The 10090-nt window shown below is 42.1% G+C and overlaps 1 protein-coding gene across 1 annotated transcript in view; it reads right to left on the reverse strand.

Annotated features, from left to right (window-relative positions):
- LOC136867421 (protein O-mannosyl-transferase TMTC2) overlaps positions 1-9488 on the reverse strand; it is a 289097-nt gene extending 279609 nt beyond the window's left edge. Inside the window, exon 1 of the mRNA XM_067144624.2 lies at positions 9346-9488. Coding sequence (XP_067000725.2) covers positions 9346-9431 — 86 coding nt within the window. The 5' untranslated portion in view covers positions 9432-9488. The remainder of the gene's footprint in view (positions 1-9345) is intronic.
- Positions 9489-10090: the final 602 nt, after the last annotated feature.

The raw sequence follows: 10090 nt of genomic DNA on the forward strand, positions 1-10090 counted from the left end.
AACTGAACAAAAAGACTACAAAATGGTAAGATTTGATGCTCTTTCAGCAAATTTTGACAGAAAGGTAAAGGTTGATAGTTTACCAACTTCAGTGCGGCAAAAATAGTTTTTTGAGATTTTGATTCAATACTGTACTTTCACCAAAGAAACAATAGAAGTACGGCGTGATTATAAAATTAAAAACTCATTTAGTATTTGACTACACTCTAAGAAACTAACAGACAATATTAAAGAGACTGCCAGACTGACGAATGCACGCGGCAAGCAGGTGAATCATACCTGTGTCCACGACCTTGACAAAAAATATACCCCCGTTACTCTTCCTCATAGCATTTGCGAAGTCTCCACTACTGTATGCGCACTTTTTAGTGATAGATTTTTGTATTCCGTGAGGAGTAAGAAGGGAGCACTGCCGGTTCCGGTAAATACTGCCAACTGAGTGGAAATGAAATCTGAATTGAATCGATAATATAATAATTTCGTGTGGCTATTTCTAGCCGAGTGCAGCCCTTGTAAGGCAGACCCTCCGATGAGGGTGGGCGGCATCTGCCATGTGTAGGTAACTGCGTGTTATTGTGGTGGAGGATAGTGTTATGTGTGGTGTGCGAGTTGCAGGGATGTTGGGGACAGCACAAACACCCAGCCCCCGGGTCATTGGAATTAACCAATGAAGGTTAAAATCCCCGACCCGGCCGAGAATCGAACCCGGGACCCTCTGAACCGAAGGCCAGTACGCTGACCATTCAGCCAACGAGTCGGACATCGATAATATGATCGATCGATATGAATTTTCTAAACCTTTATTATCTTAACGCCAACAACTGTGTCACACACACAATATATAATACTATATACTATTTCCCGATGCGAAACGTGTTCCTAGCATGAATTCTATAGTTTGGCTTTGCTGTGTAAACAACAACAGTACGAGTACTTAAAGTGTACGCCAGATGTCGCACAGCGATGATAAGCGATTCTTAGTTTGTGTTTCATAGGTTGCCAATACGAATCTCGAAGATAACCGAAGTCGACTGATTCAGCACTAGAGTGTAAATCTATCGCTAAAAAGTGCGCAGATAGTACTTGCTGTGGCGCTATACAAAACGGTTAGCCATTACGAACGACATTTTGTGCGTATTTTCGACAATAAGTTTGTTAATAATTAAAAATTTGCACAAATTGTTTTTTAATAATAATCCTATAATTCCTAGTTTCAGCCGGCTAAAATGGAATAAAAATGTAATACCGCGCCCCTTTTGTCGTCGCTACTGCACTATAAGAGAGAACAACGGTTTCTCGAATAACAGGACCATTCAATGAAGAAAATGGTGTCAAATTTCTCTTTGGAAAATTCAGATTTTATTTTTAGAATTTTCAATTTGCTCTACGTCGCACCGACACAGATAGGTCTTTTGGCGGCGATGGGATAGGAAAGGACTAGGAGTGGGAAGGAAGCGGCCATGGCTTTAATTAAGGTACAGCCCCACCATTTGCCTGGTGTGAAAATGGGAAAGCACGGAAAACCATCTTCAGCGCTGCCGACAGTGGGGTTCGAACCCGCTATCTCCCGGATACAAGCCCACAACTGCGCGCCCCTAACCGCACGGCCGCCAACTTGCCCGGTTCGGGAAATTAAAATGATCATAAAATATGCTTTTCAATTAAAGAGAACCTTGATAACTCTCAGTTCAGTTGCATCTAACGAATCGTTTTCGAGAGATTTCTGTATACAATTTGGAGCCTAGAAGTGTAGGATTCAGGGCATCGAAAGGGGGAAAAACTTACTCAGGGCCTACAAAACTACCACGGATGATAAAATGAGGCCTTTTTGATGAAAGAGCCTCCTATGTGTCCCTCAGCCATACCCCTAATCACATCACAACCTCCAATATCACATCAACCATCTGTACATCAATAGCCCTCTTTGATAATAAAATGTCTCTCAAGTCATTACCATCCATCATTACTTCACATCACAGCCTTCAGGGTTGTTAGGTAACAACATCACGTCACACGTTTCGCATCGTTAATTTCGTGACGCAAATTAATAATGTTATTGGCTTTACGTCCCCACTAACTACATTTACGGTTTTCAGAGACGCCAGGGTGCCGGAATTTAGTCCCGCAGGAGTTCTTTTGCGTGGTACTAAATTTACTGACACGAGGCTGACTTATATGGGCACCTTGAAATACCACCGGACTGAGCCAGGATCGAATCTGCCAAGTAGGGGCCAGAAGGCTAGCGCCTCAACCATCTGAGCCCTTCACGCCGGCACGCAAATTTTTATACCACCCCTAACCCCTTTTTTCCTAATCCCACGGTATTAAGTTTGCGAAGCCTAAGGTGTCTCATTTTCACGGCCTTCGTAGCCATTCTTTCTCGATATTTTTAAAATCATCATTCAAAGGATCGAACCACTTAACTTTTGCGTTCTAACTAGTGTTACGTAGGGGCCATTGCCCAGTTGTGCTACCGGGTGGGCAAAATAAAACTGGCCCGGAAAATATTCACAATGCCTTGACTACGTGCCCTATAATGCCTTCGTTCCCATCAGGCAAACGCCGAGATCGAACCAAGTGCATTATAGGGCACAATATCAAAAGGAAGGCTCACGAAAGACAAGAAAGGGGAATATCTTTTATATCTGGCACCGTCAGGGTAGGAAAAAAGTGGAGTAGTTTACCAAGGGAGTTAGGGCAGGGGAATGAAATGTCAGACTTAAGACCGACGGTGTATATAGATTGACTATTCGCTTCTTTTTCTTGTTGATGCTTTTGCCAAATGTTTTGTGTGGAGTCTGGTGTCTTATGGTTCTGAAACGGGGACAGTCAAGCAGAACGAACAAAAATATTTAGAAGTTTTGAAATGTGGTTATGGAGAATAATGGAGAAAGTGAAATGGACCGATAGAATGAGAAATGGAGGTGGTGGTGAGCAGGGTATGAGAGGAGAGGAACTTGATGATGATGATGATGATGATGATGATGATGATGATGATGATGATGATGATGATGATGATGATGATGACAGATGTGAAGAGAGGAAGAAGTTACAAGCAAATGAAAGAAGATGTTCAGAACAGAGAGAAATGGTGGTCATCCAGGTGATACCCATCTAAGGACAGATTTCCTGAAAGAAGAAGAATGTTAAAATATGCAATGTTGCTAGATTTTCCATCTATTTATTACACGTTAAAACATCGAAATATGTTAGTATGTTGTGCGACGTGCAATAGGAGTGTTGTTTGCGTGCCACTAGGTTCACCATCCCTACGCCAGGGCGACCAGTACGAGGGTTAATCATTAACATTGCCTACTCTACTGTACCTCTAAAGATAGTATGATAAACTATAAGATAGGTGAGAGGCAAAGGAAACGTAGAAATGCGGTGAGTTTCCGTTCCTATTGGACTTCCCTCGAGGCGCTGCATGTTTGAGGCGTTAACGGCGTGCTCGGTTCACGCGGAAGGACGTGGGTTCGATTCTCCGTCAGGAAGTCGACAAATTTAAGAAACGAGATTTTCACTTATGGAGGTGCACATTGCACATAGCCCTAAGGTTCACTCAGCCTACATCAAGAGTACCAGGATAATTCCTGGGGGCAAAGGCGTCCGGGGGGGAGAGCTAACCACTCTGCCTCATCAAGTGCCGAGGTTATGGATAGTGGAAGGCTTTACCTTCCACCCTTCCAACGGCCTTTATGGTCTGTACGGAGATGACTTTGCTTTGCTTTACTTCTGCTTTTAGCCTTCCCTTGGTCAACTCTTGTTCTTTTCTAATCCCACGGTATTAAGTTTGCGAAGCCTAAGGTGTCTCATTTTCACGGCCTTCGTAGCCATTCTCTATCTTTTTTTTTTAAATCATCGTTCGAAGGATCGAACCACTTAACTTTTGCGTTCTAACTAGTGTTACGAAGGGGCCATTGCCCAGTTGTGCTACCGCGTGGGCAAAATAAAACTGGCCCGGAAAATATTCACAATAGGACTGACCCGGGATTGACTCTCGTTAATGAACACCACAGAAGATGCTGGAAATGAAGAACTGAGGATCCAAAAGTCCTGACTCCACTTCACTCAGAAACCACCGGCAAAACTCAACCCGCGAAGGTTCGTCTGGACGATTACAGCAGTTAATTTGTAAGGATACAGCTGCAGGTCCTTTTTTGACCTCTTATCTCCGACGGCGTTGAGATTTCGTCGGACTTTGTTCCAGGTTTTCCTTCACTCGAGCAATGTTTTCTGGTGTTCGAATTCTTTTTGGATAAATGACGGTTTTTATTCGCTATAGAGCCCCTTTCACGCAATTTTTCCACTAAGTTTTGCATTGCAGAGTTTGCTGGAGTTTACGTCAAAACACTTCCAGTCTTAAACTGTTGCGCAAAGAGTTCTGCACAGGTCTTTCATGAATCGTGCGTCGCATAAAACTCGACAATGAACACGTGCTGTTTTATCGGGAGCACCATTTTGTGTTGCATTCAACTGGTCACTAAACACGTCTGCTCCTCTTACTCACTCACACGTTATGACTCAGCGATGTACTTGGGAGATGCGCACGCGCAGACATGTGACAGCAACCAATTGGTGCATCAAAATCACGGCTTCCAGCATTTCCTGTGATGGGCAGTTCTCCTGTTCAGTTTTATTTTGCCCATCCTGTAGTTTTACTACTTCTTAAAATAATACTCACTTTCACTAACACCATATACTTTCAAACATTCAGTGTAATGTTATTACTATTCCTCATAGTATGCCTTTCTTTCTTTGAAAATGAAAATCCAGAGCCTGTTTCCAGTCACTGACCGGGTCAGGAATGGAATTAATGAAGCCTCATCTAGCGGCGAGGATAGGAATTGTGCCGGCTGCCGAAACCTGTCTCACTCCTCTGCGACAATGATTAATGACTGACAAATGAAATGAAATTATATTGGACAGTATTTATGGAATGAGATATGACGGAGAAAACCGGAGTACCCGGAGAAAAACCTGTCCGTTCTCCGCGTTGTCAGCACAAATCTCACACGGAGTGACCGGGATTCGAACCACGGAGAGGCCGACGGGCTGCCGCCTGAGCCACAGAAGCTATTTCTTTCTTTCTTTCTTTCTTTCTTTCTTTCTTGTTCTTTCTTGTTCTTTCTCTGCCACAACTTGGTGAAGATATGGTTGCTATGTCAAGCATGAGGATTTGGGCCAGTTTTACGGCCAGATGTCCTTCCTGACGCCAGACATAAACGTTTCTTCTTTCTTCTAGTGTTCGCACTCAGGTAGGTTTCCGGCGGCGATGGGATAAGAAAGGGCTATGGCTTTAATTAAGGTACAGTTCCAGAGTTTGCCTGGTGTGAAAATGGCAAACCACGGAAGACTACCTTAAGGGCTGCCGATGGTAGGGTTCGACCCTACCATCTCCCGAAAGCAAGCTAAGAGCTACATGGCCCGTACAGCTCGTTCGGTTCTATGTAGTTTGGTTTGATGATGATGCTTCTTTAAAGAGGCCTAACAGCTAGGTCATCGGCCAAAGGTTTTTTTTTGCTAGTTGCTTTACGTCGCACCGACACAGATAAGTCTTATGGCGACGATGGGACAGAGAGGAAGGGCTAGGTGTGGGAAGGAAGCGGCCGTGGCTTAATTAAGGTACAGCCCCAGCATTTTGCCTGCTGTGAAAATGGGAAACCACGGAAAACCATCTTCAAGGCTGCTGACAGTGGGGTTCGAACCTACTATCTCCCGAATACTGAAGGTTTGGTTTAATGTCACGTCAGGATAACAATGTTGTTCCTTAGAAGCTGTTAACGTACGACAATATGTATGGTGTTAAATCATACAGCTTATTATAGTATATTTATGGGCTCAAGATAGCGAATACTTAGCTGACTTTAAGTCAACAGCTAGCTCATGTTTCATACGTAGTGCGAATCGAACAAGACAGTCCCTGGCTGGCAAATGACGCACGTTTGAATACATACATTTTCTCAGGAAGTACTTGATCGATTTACAAAATAATCGCGGTGCTGAATTTGTAATGTTTGTAAATCTAGGTGTAGAAAACAGCGTAGTTCAATTTAAAGAAACAAAGTACCATTATCTCAGAGAACATGGACACCATGAAAAAGCACTGCACGTCCAGTTATGAGTCTCTTGGTAACATTACTGAAAGTAAAAACAGAAAGTCAATATCTTAAACGGTTCACGAGTTACTTCAGGTGGTCATCTTAGCTTAATAACCCTGTATTACAGTAATGACTAGACCTAAAGTTTTTAGGTACCTAAAATTGGCTTTCAAAGCTATTTCAATCTTATGTATTTTGATAAACATTTACCAATTAAAATACCATTTTTAATTTTGCTAAATTGATGATACCTCTTCAGGGGGAAATATAGAACAAATTTCAATCACCTCTTCGCTGCAAACGTCACAGAATATAATTTTACCATTCGATGTGAAATGGGGGAACTCCTGTAACCACTGTTTAATTAAAAGCGACTTGGAAGCCAACACATTCGGCGTAATGCATATACTGACTTTTTTTGCTAGTGGCTTTACGTCGCACCGACACTGATAGGTCGTATGGCGACGATGAGATAGGAAAGGACTAGGAGTTGGAAGGAAGCGGCCGTGGCATTAATTAAGGTATATACAGCCCCAGAATATTTACGGAAAACCATATTCAGGGTTGCCGACAGTGGGATTCGAACCCACCATTTTCCGGATGCAAGCTCACGGCTGCGGGTCCCTAACCGTACGGCCAACTCGCCCGGTATACTGAACAATTGGAAACACTGAAATGTTCTCATAAAATTAAATGAAGAATTTAGTTTCCAGCAGGTCAGTAGACACTACCTCCCACCTCGTGACACGCACACTACGAGCTCGTTTACTGTGGGAGATTCTTAGGGACTTCCGAGAAGTGCGGTTTACAACTTCCCGCTTTTAACATTTTCTTTGAAAACTACTTCAAGAATATATGGTTCAAGATACACAAAAAGGAGTCTGAAAATATATTAGTTCCTCGGAACAAATTAAAATCATTTTAATCGATTTAGGGGATAAAAATAGGAGTTATAGGAATATGGGTTCTATAGTCAATTGAGGACCACCTGTTTTAACCGAAGTCCAGTAATGAAGTGATGATAATAATAATAATTTCGTGTGGCTATTTCTAGCCGAGTGCAGCCCTTGTAAGGCAGACCCTCCGAAGAGGGTGGGGGCATCTGTCATGTGTAGGTAACTGCGTGTTATTGTGGTGGAGGATAGTGTTATGTGTGGTGTGTGAGTTGCAGGGATGTTGGGGACGGCACAAACACCCAGCCCCCGGGCCATTGGAATTAACCAATGTAGGTTAAAATCCCCGACCCGGCCGGAAATCGAACCCAGGACCCTCTGAACCGAAGGCCAGTACGCTGACCATTCAGCCAACGAGTCGGACAATGAAGTGGTGATGATGCTTTTTGTTTAAACGGGCGTAATATCTAAGGTCATCGAGCCCTAGTAAATGAATTAAACAGAGGTGATGGTGCTGATATTCTAGGACTAGCTGACGGATAGTGATAATCACAACACTGAAGGCACAGGATCTTCCCATACGGATACATTTAGAGAGTTTCACGCAGTAGGGTATTAGGAGACAAACTGCCGTTCAACGGAAGTCGTATACTGAATATAATGACAAGAAAAATAGGCTACTTCAACAATGGTACAGAAAAGAAGAATTGCTGTATATTTAAGCATTATTCCACTTGATAATACATTAATAAAACAGTTCATAATGTTAACTGAAATAATAATTAAAGCCCCGTACAATCCTTAAATGGTAGATGTCAACCAACGGCGATACTTAAATGTCCACACACCTAAATGAACTGTATCCCCCATTACCAAATGAATGGGTATTAATATACACACATCTGAACGAAGTCTAACCCCCTGAAAGAAGGTCAATAATTTGACACTCCACATGAATTCACTGTCATGGTTTTTATGACTGCGTTGCCCAGCATTAGATCATAACATTTAATCGGCATCCACCATCCGAGTGTTTGTTTTAATAATAATAATAATAATAATAATAATAATAATAATAATAATAATAATAATGTTTAATGTATGCTCCAGCTGCTAACTGGCTTTAACCGGACGAGGGCTGGAATTTAGTCGTGCACTTTATTCATTGGGCTTATGTACCATAAACGACCGCATAGGTCCAGAAATAATTTAACAATTGTACTGGTATAAATGCTTACTGCTGTGTGACTCATGCTGTGGAGTATCCACACAGAATCTTTAGATCTTCAACGAGCCAGAAGATGATGACGCAGAGTTGTCGCATTTAAACACTCCCTATAAATACACCATAACCTAGGCTAACTTGCTTACAGGCAGTCAGTGACAGTAATTCAAATGTTTCCTTTATTTTCATTCATGCTGTTTCTAATCTTCACGCTTTAATTTGCTTGTAAAATACTAACTACTTATGAAAAGTGAAGGAGGTAAACCTAATTAATTTAATTTCAACAATTGCGAATATACTGTAATACATCACGAACTGACAGCATTCAAGCTTTTAAGGCATCAGTCAATCTGTATTTAGGGCAGTGGCCCAGGTGGCAGATTGCCTATCTGTTGTTTACCTAGCCTTTTCTTAGATAACTGCAAAGAATTTGGAAATTTATTAAACATCTCAGTTCGTAAATTCCAATCCCTAAATGTTCTTCTTACAAACGAATATTTGCCCCAATTTATCCTCTTTATTCCAACTTGATCTTTCTATTATGATATCTACTATTTTTATAAACGCCACTGAAACATATTCGTCCCCTAATATCATTCCACGACATATCTCCACTGCCAGCTCGGAACACACCACTTAATCGAGGAGCTCATCTCCTTTCTCCCAAGTCTTCGGAGCCCAAACTTAGCAACATTTTCGTAACGCTACACTTTTGTCGGAAATCATACAGAACAAATCGAGCTGCTTTTCTTTGCAATTTTTCCTTTTCAATCGTGAAATTACCAGCGTTTCGCAATATATGAACCACACTGGGGCAAATCGTTAGCAATTTTACAATATAAAAAGTCTGAAAAGCTTGAATATTTTCATTTTTTTTCTTGTGTATATGAACTACGCGTTTCACTATGCTTGATTTTTTGTACATTTTTGTATTTCCAATCCTGCATAATGCGGGTATTTTACAATTGAGGTATAGTTTAGTAAGCCTAATTTACATTAAATAAAAATATACAGCATCCTGATCATGACATTTCTAACAGAAGAAGTAACCAAATAGCTGTTGGCTCCTTTCAAAGAGTGATAATGAAGTAATTAAATTTCTCTATACAGCAGAGGTGTCACTTACTGGTCATCGTAGACGAAGTCCGCATCCAGAGTGTTGACGTAGAGACAGAACGCCGTGAGCGACGACACTACACACGCCCAGTCCATAGCTCACCACATGACGTGCGGCGCTCTAGCCGGCCGACCACGTACTGACGGACTGTCTGTCTTCCCTCCCCTCCGACAAACCAACTATCACAATAGCGGTGGCAGCGCGATCGCACGCAACAGATTGCACGTCCTCACAGATATTTCACACCCCTTCTGAATGGTGTTCATTTGCGTGATTGTTATCTGCTATAAACGTGCATTGTTAAACAGTTGTCAAAGATTCGTCTGGAGAGGGGATAACGCTAAAACATTGCAAAATGTGTACCCAAATCAATTATGCATTTAAAGTATTCACATTCAACTTTTTTTCTACCACTTTTCTCACATCTGTGGGGTCGCGGGTGCAAACTGTGTCGCACATGTGGATTTGGCCCTGTTTTACGACCGGATGCTCTTCCTGACGCCAACCCTATATGGAGGGATGTAATCACTATTGCGTGTTTCTGTGGTGGTTGGTAGGGTATGTTGTCTGAATATGAAGAGGAAAGTGTTGGGACAAACACAAACACCCAGTCTCCGGGTCAGAAGAATTAATCAGACGTGATTAAAATCCCCGACCAAGCCGGGTATCGAATCCGGAACCCTCTGAACTGAAGGCCTCAACGCTGGCCAATGAGTCGGATAATTAAAATATTCACATTAACAAGGAAAAAATC

Source organism: Anabrus simplex, chromosome 3 (genome assembly GCF_040414725.1).
Source record: "Anabrus simplex isolate iqAnaSimp1 chromosome 3, ASM4041472v1, whole genome shotgun sequence".
In the NCBI taxonomy this organism is placed as follows: Eukaryota; Metazoa; Arthropoda; class Insecta; order Orthoptera; family Tettigoniidae; genus Anabrus; species Anabrus simplex.